The sequence below is a fragment of the Zeus faber genome (assembly GCF_960531495.2).
Source record: "Zeus faber genome assembly, chromosome: 2".
NCBI lineage: Eukaryota > Metazoa > Chordata > Actinopteri > Zeiformes > Zeidae > Zeus > Zeus faber.
This window is the reverse complement of record NC_137189.1, coordinates 30,013,754-30,026,059: the sequence shown is the minus strand read 5'-3', so window position 1 is coordinate 30,026,059 and position 12,306 is coordinate 30,013,754. Positions and strand designations below refer to the sequence as shown.

The 12,306-nt window shown below is 43.3% G+C and overlaps 2 protein-coding genes across 3 annotated transcripts; one reads left to right on the top strand and one right to left on the bottom strand.

The window, feature by feature from the left end:
- Window positions 1-242: 242 nt before the first annotated feature.
- nfkbiz (nuclear factor of kappa light polypeptide gene enhancer in B-cells inhibitor, zeta) lies at window positions 243-8,427 on the top strand (the record flags this gene model as incomplete). The annotated part of the gene is made up of 10 exons (XM_080023841.1): window positions 243-298; window positions 498-612; window positions 1,397-1,722; window positions 2,649-2,754; window positions 3,324-3,470; window positions 4,337-4,400; window positions 4,838-5,016; window positions 5,674-5,784; window positions 6,409-6,576; window positions 7,066-8,427. 10 exons carry the CDS (start codon window positions 243-245, stop codon window positions 7,090-7,092), a joined length of 1,299 nt encoding a protein of 432 aa, XP_079879967.1. The 3' UTR covers window positions 7,093-8,427.
- A 3-nt stretch (window positions 8,428-8,430) lies between these two features.
- On the bottom strand, window positions 8,431-11,664 carry jagn1b (jagunal homolog 1b). Of its 2 annotated transcripts, none has more exons than XM_080024181.1 (4): window positions 11,498-11,664; window positions 10,912-11,009; window positions 10,433-10,505; window positions 8,431-9,436 (listed from the first exon to the last, which is right to left on the bottom strand). In XM_080024181.1, exons 1-4 carry the CDS (start codon window positions 11,657-11,659, stop codon window positions 9,047-9,049), a joined length of 723 nt encoding a protein of 240 aa, XP_079880307.1. In that variant the 5' UTR covers window positions 11,660-11,664; the 3' UTR covers window positions 8,431-9,046. The 2 variants fall into 2 exon arrangements, with proteins under 2 accessions (XP_079880307.1, XP_079880308.1); XM_080024182.1 differs by having other exon boundaries at window positions 10,912-11,005; window positions 11,498-11,570.
- Between the last annotated feature and the right edge of the window lie 642 nt (window positions 11,665-12,306).

The window sequence follows — 12,306 nt, the reverse complement described above, 5'->3', positions numbered from 1 at the left end:
AGTGTTTTGACAACGCCGGTTGAATTCCAGAGCGTTAGGAGACTGGGACGTCTGTTCTGAACCTCGGGGGTGTTTGCACAGCAAACCGTGGAGTTCAAAGTCTGCCGAGACCGAAGAAACCGTTTGCCCAGTCCCGAGGTGCGGCCTTTTCTTTTTTTTTTTTTTTTCTTACTTCCTGCTTCCTAGTAGATTCACTCAACCGAGACCCAGTCTACGCCCTTTTGGAATGAGGACGTAACGCGATGCAACGTGAGCTCCAGGACACACCGTTCGCCTACCGTGAGCAGCTTTCTCCCCGGTGAGAGAACCACTTCACGACGCCCCGTCAAGGCCAGCGGTTCGACCCCCGATGGGGTCGCGGGCGTGCGCGCGAAAGCCTCTGCTTTTCGACGCGCCGAGCGGCTCCTCGCCCTCCGCAGCCCTTTCGCTCTCGCAAGCTGGGTTTTTTTTTTGTTTTTTAGCCTCAGTGTGTTCTCTGTCCTCCCGTCCGTCCGCAGAGCTGGCAGGATGTCCAGGCAGCGAGCGGCGACGTGCGTGGCCAGCAGGGGCCGGAGCAACACGGTGAGGGAGCTGATCCAGCAGAAACTCCTCGGAGGGCCGCCCCGGAAAAAGGTCCCCTTTTCCTTTTTTTTTTTTTTTTTTTTGTGCGTGTGTGTGTGCCTTTGCGTCTTTGAGAACAACGTACAGAGTTTTGTGAAAGTAGGAGGTGAGAAGAGATTTGTTCAGTCTTTTCCCGGGACGCGATGAAATGTCACCAAATGACGGCGGCGCCCGTTTGATCCGCCAGTGGTGGGAGAAGTACTCTGAAAGTACAAATACCCTCTAAGAAAGTACGGCATTGGCATTTCTACTGACGTAAAAGTATATAAGTAAAAGTACTTGTCATATCATATCATCATATAATCACGTCATTTCCAGTGCCCTCAGGCTATAATTACTTCATAAAGTACTGCTGAAGGTTTATTTTCTCTAAAATCGCCATATCACAAATGACATAAAAATAGTATCGGTGGTGTCTTACTGTAAGAATTTACATGGATATGAAGCTGGTGAATCATTGATGAGCAGTTTGATTGATCTAGTCCCTGATTTTGATATATACTGTATAAATGTAAATCTGCCCCCCGTAAAGTAACATTACGAAAGCAATTTGTCTGAATTAACAGTAAAGTAAAATCTTGCGCATTTGCCTTGAAATGTGGCGGAGTAAAAGTCAAAACGGAATATATTTAAGTAAGTATGTACAGACACTTGAAATATGTACTTTAGTACGATACATATTTTATAATATAGTATATCCGAAAACATTTCTATTTCATGAGAGCGGGAAAATCCGAAAGATTGTGAGAATGTATGTTGAGACAGTGGCTGAAATGTGGATCCACGTCTCTTGCAGGAATGGGTTTCATCGGAGGGGATTCCTCTGAATGTTTTTGCATCAGATTTAGCCTGTTTGGGTCTGAGCGCTGAGACCCACAGTCCCGACCCGAAACGCTCACGGCTCGCCTATCCCCAAATGACCTACATGTCCAACACACAAACACACACACAGCAACACATGCAACCACACGCGCAACCACACGCGCAACCACACGCGCAACAACCGGCCGTGAGCGGTGAGGGTAAGATGACGCTCTTCCAGTGGCAAATTCACCAACAATCCAGTCGGATGGAAGGAGTTCCCGCCGAAATGTTGGAGATGCAAGACGAAGACGGCGACACGTACGCATTCATTACAACGTCTTATTTTGTTCTGTGTCATTAATCATCACAGTGATAATACAGTCATACATTTTATTTGCATAGCCCTTTTCACAAGAAATAAATCACATGGTAAAATACAGCAATGCATAAAAACAAGATTACAGGGGAAAAGTGGTGAAACGTAGCAAACAACAAAAACTAATATTATTTTACATTATTCACCCTAATCCCAAACCTGCTCGTGAGAAATGACTTGAGTGCTTATCGATCCAGCTCATTTCTGTCATTGTTTGCGTCATCTTTCATTTGGATGGATTCAGAGCTCTTTATCTATTTGGACATAATTGAGAAATAGCCCCGAAAATAAACGATTGTGAGAGAGTTATTTTATTTGAGAGTGACTTGAAAATCAAGTTAATTTAAAAGCGGTAATTCAAGAGAAATCCACTGAGGACTTATAGCGCCCTGAACGATTGAAAGGATTATTTCGAGGATTGATTGGAGTAAATCACGATAAAGTTCACAGCTTCACACCTAGTCCGTAAACGCATCCAAATGTCAGACCCCCCCCAGAAGCCGTTGGGTAAACTGTGCCTGAGTGAGGGATTTGGTGTGTAGCAAGCTTGATAACGTTTGAAAATCATTCGCTGAGGAATGATTGTGGTCCTTCAAGGTCTAAACTAATGTCTCAAACTATAATAACTATAAAAACTACGAGTACAATATTTACTTTTATTGAAAGCATTTTGCTTGTGTAATGTCAAACACTTGGAGTTGCACATTGTGTATGAAACGTGCTGTACAAATTAGGATTAATATTATTAATACTATCAGTGTGATTACAAGTGTTTATCATTATTATTATTATAATCATTATTATAATTATTATTTTTTTCATCATCATCACAACTTCTGCCGCCCTGTTTTGCTTCATAACCCGTTAGATTTCTTCACATAGCCGTGGCGCAGGGGAAGAGGGCGTTGGCTTTCGTACTCGCCAAGAAAATGTCTGCCTGCGGTTCGTTGGATGTGAGGGAGCACAATGGGCAGGTTTGTACACGCGAGCGGGGAAGCATGCACTATTCGTTTTTTGATCCTGTTGAAATACACAACACAAGTCTGAAATCTGAAGTAATTGACCACAAATTTTTCAATTTATTTCCGTGTCGTTTTTCTTTTTTCAAATATAACTTTTAATAATCATGTAAGAGATCATGTGCAGCCAGCCGGTCACTGTCGGCAAAACAAGCCCCTGACAGGCTGATCAGGACCTTGACTCGAAGCGGGGGGGGGGGGGGGGGGTCTTGGCTGCATATTGTTCTGCACATTAGGCAAAAGGATACGTGAACGTGCAATATTGATTTGAAATGATTTTATAACTAGAATGTTGTCCGGTTCAAGAGCTTCCTCTAAGAAAATAGTCAACAACGCAGCGAACACTGCAGCGGTAGCAAACGAACACCTACAAAAACATAACTGAGCACTGCTTACCAGGACTGACCTAGCAGAAGGGAGCATGCCACAGGGCCCCGTCGTAACCTCTAGTAAATATTAGTAATTGTTCTTACTTTATTGATCATCGCGGTTATTCGTCTTCCAAAACAACCCTTTGCCCACAGAGTGCCTTTCAGATCGCGGCCGCCACCAACCAGCACCTGATCGCTCAGGACCTGCTGCTGCACCGGGCGCAGGCCGATGCCAGGGACGCCTGGGGACGCTCGGTGCTGCACGTCTGCGCCGAGAAAGGACATTTCCTCACTCTGCAGGTCAGCGCCAGGAGAGCGGCTGCAAATTATTTCTGCGGGTCTCGTGCGAGATGGAGAATTGGGGACGCACCAATACGTAAACGGCGTAGCAAGCTCCTTGTAGAAAAGCCCCTATCTATGAGGATATTCTTTTCCCCTGTTTATGAATAACTTTCTCTGTATGGTGTTTCTTGTTTCTCCGAGGCAATTTTTCTTTCAACCCAAGTCCCTTTCAAAGAAGGCTTGGGTCAGACTTCTCAACTACCCAATCTATATCTATACATTTTTACGAGTATAAATTATAAATATTCATATGTAATAATTGATCATATAAAAATAAGATGCAATTCTAAAAAATATTATTTACCACTATAATTGTCCAGACTTTAATACATCTTTTAGATTTATAAATGAAATTTATATTAATATATATTCATATATAAATAAACATACAATTATAAAAAATAATTATTTACCGCTATAATTACCCAGACTTTACAATTTTTAAAAATGTTTAAATAACATATGCAGATTAATATATAACATCTTATAAACAAACAATTATTTAAAAAAAAAATAATCGCTATATTTATACCTACACTTAGTACTTGCAACAACCATGCAGCCACTTGACCCTTTTGATTAAACTTTTTGGTACATTCTGTGTATTTTCTTTTATAGTTCGTTTTTTTTTACATTTCTAAGCTTTTTTTTTCGTTTGTTTTTTTTAAAGGTACTTGTCTGTGACTGATCGCACGACAATGCACCAACTCAGGCACACAACCTGGGAACCTCCATCCACTTATCTGCGTCTGTGTCTTGTCTGTTATGGTCTATCTAACTGTTCAGAATATGCGTTTATGTTTTGAACTCCTGCTGCTCCACAGACCATCCAGAAGACGCTCTCAGGGATGAGGCACTCGATCGATATTGAACTGTACAATTATGACGGTGAGTGTCAACCCTGTCGGCCACATTGGACAACGGGGAATTTCCTCAGCCGACGGCGACAAAACTCAGACGTTACATTTTGACAAGGTTTCCTACGTATGTCGGTTAGAACCCGGTGAAACTTTGGCCGTTCAAGTGTTTTTCATCATCAAACATTAAGAAAAAAAACAAAAAAAAAAAAAAACAGCAATAAGGCGTCATGACTCGTAGGGAATGTGTTTCTAGGGAGAGTTTGCAGTTAAGAGCCCTTTACCTTGACTATCTTTGGCAGATCAGGTTTCTCCGCCCGGAGAAATATTCCAATCATCTTCAAATTGACAGCTACGTTCCGTGTCCGTGCGTTTGTTTTTTGTTTTGTTTTCTCTGGGACATACCAAACAAATAGCTCTCGCGTCCGCACGATATTCACCGTCTCCTCCGCCCCCCCCGTCCTCCAGGCTTGACGGCGCTCCACGTGGCCGTCCTGTCCTACAACCGGGCGGTGCGGGAGCTGCGGGAGCTGCGGGAGCTCGCGGCGCCGTGCTCCGTCGTGGCGCTGGAGGTGGATCGCCGCAGGCGGATGTACATGGAGTGCATCAGGACGCTGGTGGCCATGGGCGCCCACTGCCGGACGCAGGTCAGTCCCCCCCCCGATCGCGCGTTTTCGAATTTCGGGCTTTCAACGCGAAAGGTCGCGCCTGCTTGGCCGCTTTCCAGCCAGCGTGGCTTCCTGGCGCTAAGTGGTTTGGCTGTGAACTTCCCCCTTTTTTGGAAGTAAAAATCCAAATACACCCCTGGGAAATCCAATCATACCCCGATCCCCACGCTCTAACGTTGCCGACTCAGCATCCGTGGCAGATCTGGCTGTTTCGGGCAAAAGGGATTCCTCCCCCCGTCACCCCTTCTCAACGCTTCTACCCTCTGTTCACCAAGTCGTTTTTTTTTGGGGAGTTTTGCCCACGGCCCCGGAAGGGGGATGCTGTTGATGTCTGTGCGAAACCCTCTGAGACTGCTCTGCGATCGAGGGCGTTGGAAGCAAACTTCTAAGCGCTACCGCAGGCCGTGGATCGGTCAAGCACACTAGCTCGCCACAAAAGTTAGGACCACCCCAAGTTTGTTTTTTTTCCCCCTCCACCACAACCCCACGTTCCTATGAGAGCAAATGCTGACGACTACGTAGAGGCCGAGGCTTCGAGACGGGGGGGGAGCGGCCAACGGTCGCCGGGGTGGGGCGACACGTTCCGCAGCGTCCGAGGAAGGATATTTGGACATTTGTTCCGTTTCCGTCCCGCAGGACCTGAAAAGCGGACGGACGTCCCTTCACATGGCGTCTGAGGAGGCAGACGTGGAGCTGCTGCACCTCTTCCTGGACCAGCCGTCTTCACTGCACCTCGTTAACGAGAAGGTGAGCGTCCAGCGTCCTCTGCTTATATTGTTTTATATAAAAAGAATATAAGCGGTGGATAATATCCTTTCATGATTTATTTATTTTTTTTCCCACTTAAGCTGCATTTTATCATCTGGCTGGAGATGGAAATGGGCCTTTTGGGCTAACTCTGGCCCATTTACAGTTTTACTGCTTAATAATGGGCGTTCTCCCTGACAGTATACACAAACACCACTAAATAAACGACACCATTAAACCTGGTGTGAAGCAATCACATAAACACAACAATGAAATAATCTGCTTAAAACGCAAAATTCTATCATCGCCCCATTGTCATTCGCCGTTATTTCCATGCGGTTTGACCTGGTTCAGCAATTTTGAAAAACAAAATGGATTTAAGTCGTTCTCTACGGTGAAGTCATTCCCTGACAAATTTGCTCGGAAAATAAACCACTACAAAACGCCAACGGGTGAAGTGGCTGCACCCGGCCCCGATTTGTTCATAAAGAAAATACAAGTATTTCCTCCCTTCCTTTATCATTACGTGATAACGTTTGGATAACGTTTGGATTTTTGTGTTTGTAATTCGATGGCCGTACGTGTGACAAATAAAAAATCTTGAATCTTGAATCTTTCTGCCAGATGTTCAACGGGAACACGGCCTTGCACATCATCAGTTCTCTGCAGAACAACGACACTCAGCTTTTGGCAGCGAGGATGCTGATGAGCAGCGGAGCCGACGCCAGCGCCAAAAACATTGAGAAGGAGCTGCCAGCTCAGCTGCTGTCTGAGGGACCAGACAGCGCCATGGTAATGATCTGGTAAAAATGATCTGAATGGTGTTTCCCCCGCCCTTTTTTCTTTTTTTTCTGCCATGGAAAATGGCCCACAATGAAATAATCCCACGGCGCTAAACCACGACCCTGTTATCCAGTAAGGGCGGCAGAAACGGTGCTTGTTATTATTATGGGCTTTTCCCTCTGAAATATGGTTTGGTATGGTTAAAAAATATTTTTTTTAATGTCAGCTCCAAACTGTTTTCTTATACCTGAATTGCTCGGTTAAAATTCAAATCTTTAAATCGTTAAAATCTACTCTTCGGCTAATGAAATTTGGAATTGAATGCCACAAAATTGTTCCTTACTTGGTAGCATCGACGCATTTTGATAAAACTGCCCAATTGAGATGTCCCACGAGAAACAATCTTTTTTTTTTTTTTTAACAGCTTCAATTTGTTATTTTAAGAGCGCTTTAACCATGAAATGTGACAATGTTTTCTGTGCTCTGTGTTTCTTGCAGGTGCAAAAGGTCCTCAAGGGGAAATAAAGGGAACCTAACGCTCAGAAACGCTGTCAGTCAGACAGTCCAGTATAACTCTATTTGCCCACCAGGCAGATGCATGTTGTTTCAATGAAACCCATTCAAGTGTTCGCTACTGTGTAGTGCTACAGAAAAACTAAAATACCGTTTATCCTCTTCCAAGTGGAATTGTATCACTGTGAAATTGACATATCATACGGGGGTACACCATTTTATAATGTAAACCGGGGGTTCCTAAATAGGGGTCCACGGGTGGTCCTGAGCCAGAGCTTAGTCCGCTGTGCCTGTACGTTGATAAGTTTGCGGAACCCCCGGCGTCAAGTAATGACGTTCTCGTCTCATACATTGTTCTTTATCTGAAAACAAGAGTTTAGGCAGGCTATCATATCGCACATCACAATGTAGTGAACATGTGATGAACTTCAGGGGGCTTATTTAACATGGGATTTTGTAAATAAAAGAAAAGATATTGTGACACTGAAGCAAGAGATTGTTCTTTAACCAGTCCCTATGAATCGCAAAACACGATTCTCCAAAACTGGCAGAAGCGATCTAAGGGTTCGAAATCTTGGCAAGTGTCGTTTTAACTGTATATGAGCACGGCTGTGATTGGGCTGTAGATAATGGTTTGTTGAGACGAGGGTAATGATATTTGGCCAACAAAATACGATCCTTCAGGATTCCATTAGCGAACACAAAGGCCGCCTCTCGTCCAATCTGATTGGTGAGAAGTAACTGTTGTATATCAATGTCAAATGCTTTAGTAAGTAAAGCAATGATACCAAATGGCTCAGCCATATATTTAGAATCAACAACTTAAAGTTTTTCTTTTTGCTATGAGCAGGTGTGAATTTAGTGCTTTGCTAAATGATTTGTAGTTTTGAGCTTTCAGCTTTGGTGGAATGATTGGAGTGTTGTGGACAGTTCAGACCCTGGACGGCCTCACATTCTTAAGCAATATTGATGCAAGTGATTCAATACGGTGAATGATAAAGGTATTAGTTGTTTTTTTATATATTCTTTACTGTTTTATTGGTACCTATTAAAATGTGTGATCTCACCTGTATTATGTTTTTAAAGTCTTTAATAATCTGCAATGTATATAATAAAACCATTCCAAAAAAATTGTCTTTCATTGGTGACTGAAATGTTTGCATGTCATATTAAACGAATGAACATTAACTTCTTATCACAGCAAGGAAATTGCTTATTAAAAAGTAATCTCATGACAGAATTTCCCCTGAATTGCCTCTTAAAATCTCAAACTTAACCACACTGCCTACTACTAGTACTACTTTACCGTGTAAATATACACCAGACAGTTAAATGGACTATGCAAGTGTGTAGATGGCTTGGCTATTTATTATTGTACATCATGAACAGTACAGAGGAATTTACAGCTGTTTTCAGCAGTCACAATAAGACAGGTCATACACCACATTCACACAGTGGCCATTTTACTGCTAACTCCACCCGGAAGACAGTAAACAACTGGAAAACCAAGTTTCCCAACCATGCCACCGCTATAGCCTTTCACTGGGTCCTCTTGGGAATATTTACTTTCTTACAACTTATCTATCAAGTTATTTAGGGGTTCCGAAACAAAGATTTTGGACCGCTTCCTCACAATGGCCTAGGTTTCCCAGATGTTCACTGTCTTCCTTCTCCTGGCGGTGTTTCCCCCAGCGAGGGAGAAGCAAGAGCAAAATGACCGCCGTGTTACGGTGTATTGACTTTCTTAAAACATTTTGACGCCACGAACATCATTGTTATTCGATTTATAAATATAGAAAAATATCTCAGACCAGGCAGCACATTTGGGGCGTCCGGCTTGCTCCAGTCAGGTGTCGATCAATTCCTCTTCAGTCCAATGAGCCTTTAAAACATTAAAGCACCCAAAACACCGCTCTCCACAGTCCTTTCCAGAGAACGCCATATTCTATTTTTTCAATCGTTGTACCTATTTCTTCTTCTTCTCCTGTGTGCTGGTGAACCACTGGTCCAGCAGCTTCTTGCTGTAGTAGATCTGCCAGGCGTGCACCTGCACAGCGATGACGATCACCAGGTACATGACGGTCACGGCCGAGAAGCCGAAGATGAAGCGGTAGGCCTTGCCATGCCGGTACAGCTGCTGCGCCACAGGGAACATCTCCATGCCGCCGTACATGAGGGGCGCCACGCAGAACAGCCCGGTGCTGATCATGGAGATCACCAAGTAGCTGATGTTGTTACGCGGCAACGCCAGGAAGCTGAAGGTGGTTGGGATGATGCTGAGCAGGTAGGGGTACTCCCACTGGTACGGAGAGGCCACCATGCGGTGCGAAACCAGGCTCAGCTGACTCACCGTCACCTGGGACGGGAATACTGTGTTACTGTGGACACCGAAACAACACTGCAGTGGTACTACCAACACATACTGCATTAATGCGAATACCTAAACAACACTGCAGTGGTACTACCACCACATATTGTGTTACTGTTAATACCTTAATAACACCGCAGTGGTACTACTACCACCGCTACTAGGGATAAATGATTTTGACTAAAACGAGAATTGCGATTTTCTTGATGAGAATTGAGATCACAATTTCCCCTCACGATTCTAAGAAAAAATAACCAGTTCGTTATTTCGATTTTTTATTTTTTTTGATTTAAGTTGTGCTAAAAAAATTGAAAACCACGCAGAGCAGAGTTGTACTAATTTGTACTAATTGTGTAGTTGGATGCACAGCACAATGCAGACGACTATGGTTTTGCTAAACCATTTGGGCTCTAGCACATTCCATATCACAGTGGACTGACTGTCCAATGGGACTAACATAAGCAAAATATACGCTAGAACATGTACAATTTTGTGCGTTCGCAACAGTTGTAATCAGAGGGTTTGTGCATTGAATTTAAAAGCACAATTATCCACACACTTGAATAGTGTTTTAGTTTCTTTACTGAACGAAACAAATCCAAGCATAATTTTGCCCCTGGAACTGTTGGAGCCCTGTCAAGTACATTTTTGTTTATATGCTCTTCCTCTGATAATTTGTCCTATGGCCTAATACATAAAGTCATTCATTGAGATTAGGGTTGCCGCGGTTACCAGTGTTACACAGTGTTCGGGCATACACTGATTACATTACTCGCCCACCTCCCTCACCATCGTTTAGCCTTTTTGAAGAAATAAAATTCACTTGTTCAATTTCTGCGTATCAGTGCCCATTTATTAAAATTAAAAAAAAATAATAATTTGTAAAATACTAGGCGTGTTATCAATACTTAGTCACCTTGCGGGCCTACTGCTACCACACACTGTGTGGTAGCAGTAGGTAATGTGTGGTAGCAGTAGTAGTACCTGAGCAGCCATCAGCACCCAGATCAACACGTGGACAATGTTGAGTTTTCGAATCTCAGACTTCAGGGCAACACTGCGTGAGATGACAGCAGATGGACACAGTCAGAAACAAAGGACCAGAGACACATTTGTTCCGTTCATTTCCAACCAAGGCGCTCGTGTCTTCCACCACCACCACCAGAGTTTGGGCGGTGATGGATGTTGGAATTAAATCACCCATAACTAAAGGGTGTAGCGATAAGGGAGAGGCACAACATTTCACAGCACACAGAACGCGTCAAAGTGCCGCGCGGTGCTGATAAACGAGCGCAATATCCACCCAACGTACACATCTTTTCAGTTTAAGACTATAAACATTAGACAGCAGAAACACCAACCAAACCCAGATGTGTAGAGCCAAGCCGCCGTGGAGCAGTGCGACTGAATTAAACCCAAACAACTCTGGTGGAGTCATTTGCAGCTCACTGAGGTCTACTTACCTCATCTGGTAGTGTGACGCTACCCGCTCCCGGTGCTGAAAGTCACTGCCATCCGTCCCTGACGCTCTGGGACCTGCTCGAGAAGCCATGCTGCCTGCCTGAGAGAAAATCATGTCAAACACTAAATAACAAATCAAAGTATATTTTCAGTCAACTTGGCAGATAAATAGACTTTATTCATGCCCAAATGGAAATTGCAAAACCTCCTGTTTTTCAAACTGGGAATTAATAATAATAATGATGACGATGATGATGATGTCAATGCACCACTTTATTTGTATCGCACCTTTCGTACATAATTCGTCGCTCAAAGCGCTTGACAGAAATCGGGGAATTAACAGAGTGAATCATTTCTAGATATTTTTTTTTTAACGACTTCAACTTTCATTTTTTTCTCTTTTGATCCGACGTGTGCTGCTGTTACCGCGCCACCTCCCTCCAGGGATCAGGGACTTTCGAGCGCAAGCGGTTAGCGGCCAGGCTACCATGCTAACTGAACCGGCTAGATTAAATGAGACACCCGGTCTTGGGAGGGCGAGCGATATCGAAGAGAGTCCTCAGCTTTCCACCGAACCACCTCCTTTACCTCGATGTGGGGTTTCTCATGAAGCGGAACCAGCGTCGGACCAAACGGGAAACTTTCCTCCTTTTTATTTCGGGACTCGCGAACGACTCGGAGGGAGGGAGAGATACCGGGAGTGTGACGTCTTCTTCCGCTATTTCTCCTCGGGTTTTTCCGAGCGTTCATAGGAACATTACTGCCACCTATGGAGCTGGAGTGTAAAGACCGATACATAGACATACTTATGTGTGTGTGTTTGCATATATATATATATATAAATATATATCTTTATATATATATATATATAGATATATATATAGATATATATTTAATGTATACCAAAGCTGTGCAATTAATTGTATAAACCCCACAACTTGGTGCATCATGTCACACATAATTGAGCATGGGAATGGCCCTCATTAGGCATGGGCATAATGTTCAAAATCCCTTTACACTCAAAATATTAATAATTTTTCATTAGGCACGATCACAAATATAATGTTTATTACCTTGTAATCGATATGAAAGATTGACATACAGTGTCAAGCCGCATCTCAAATGATTCCTTAGGCTCTCCAGCTCTCGTGAAACTGAAAAAAAATAAATAAATAAAAATCTTTCGCTGAGGGTCAAATACTATTTCAGAGCAAATGCATTTGATTTGGAATTCGGGTCCCGACGAATATATTCGATTCGAAATGATGCCATTCAGATTCAGTTTTTTTTATTACATTATTGAAGTTCAACGATTCAAATTCAAATGATGTGATTCAAATTCAGTTTCTAGTGACACAATTTTCTGCCCGTATCTGTTGTTTAAAAGGAAAATCTGT

Bases quoted from the DNA above. Each gene is read 5' to 3' on its own strand.
- jagn1b (XM_080024181.1), bottom strand. From the start codon at position 11,659: ATGAACGCTCGGAAAAACCCGAGGAGAAATAGCGGAAGAAGACGTCAC. The intron at 11,010-11,497 runs GTAAAGGAGGTG...ATTTTCTCTCAG, and splicing joins ATGAGAAACCCCACATCGAG to GCAGGCAGCATGGCTTCTCG. The intron at 10,506-10,911 runs GTAAGTAGACCT...CATCTCACGCAG, and splicing joins GCGTCACACTACCAGATGAG to TGTTGCCCTGAAGTCTGAGA.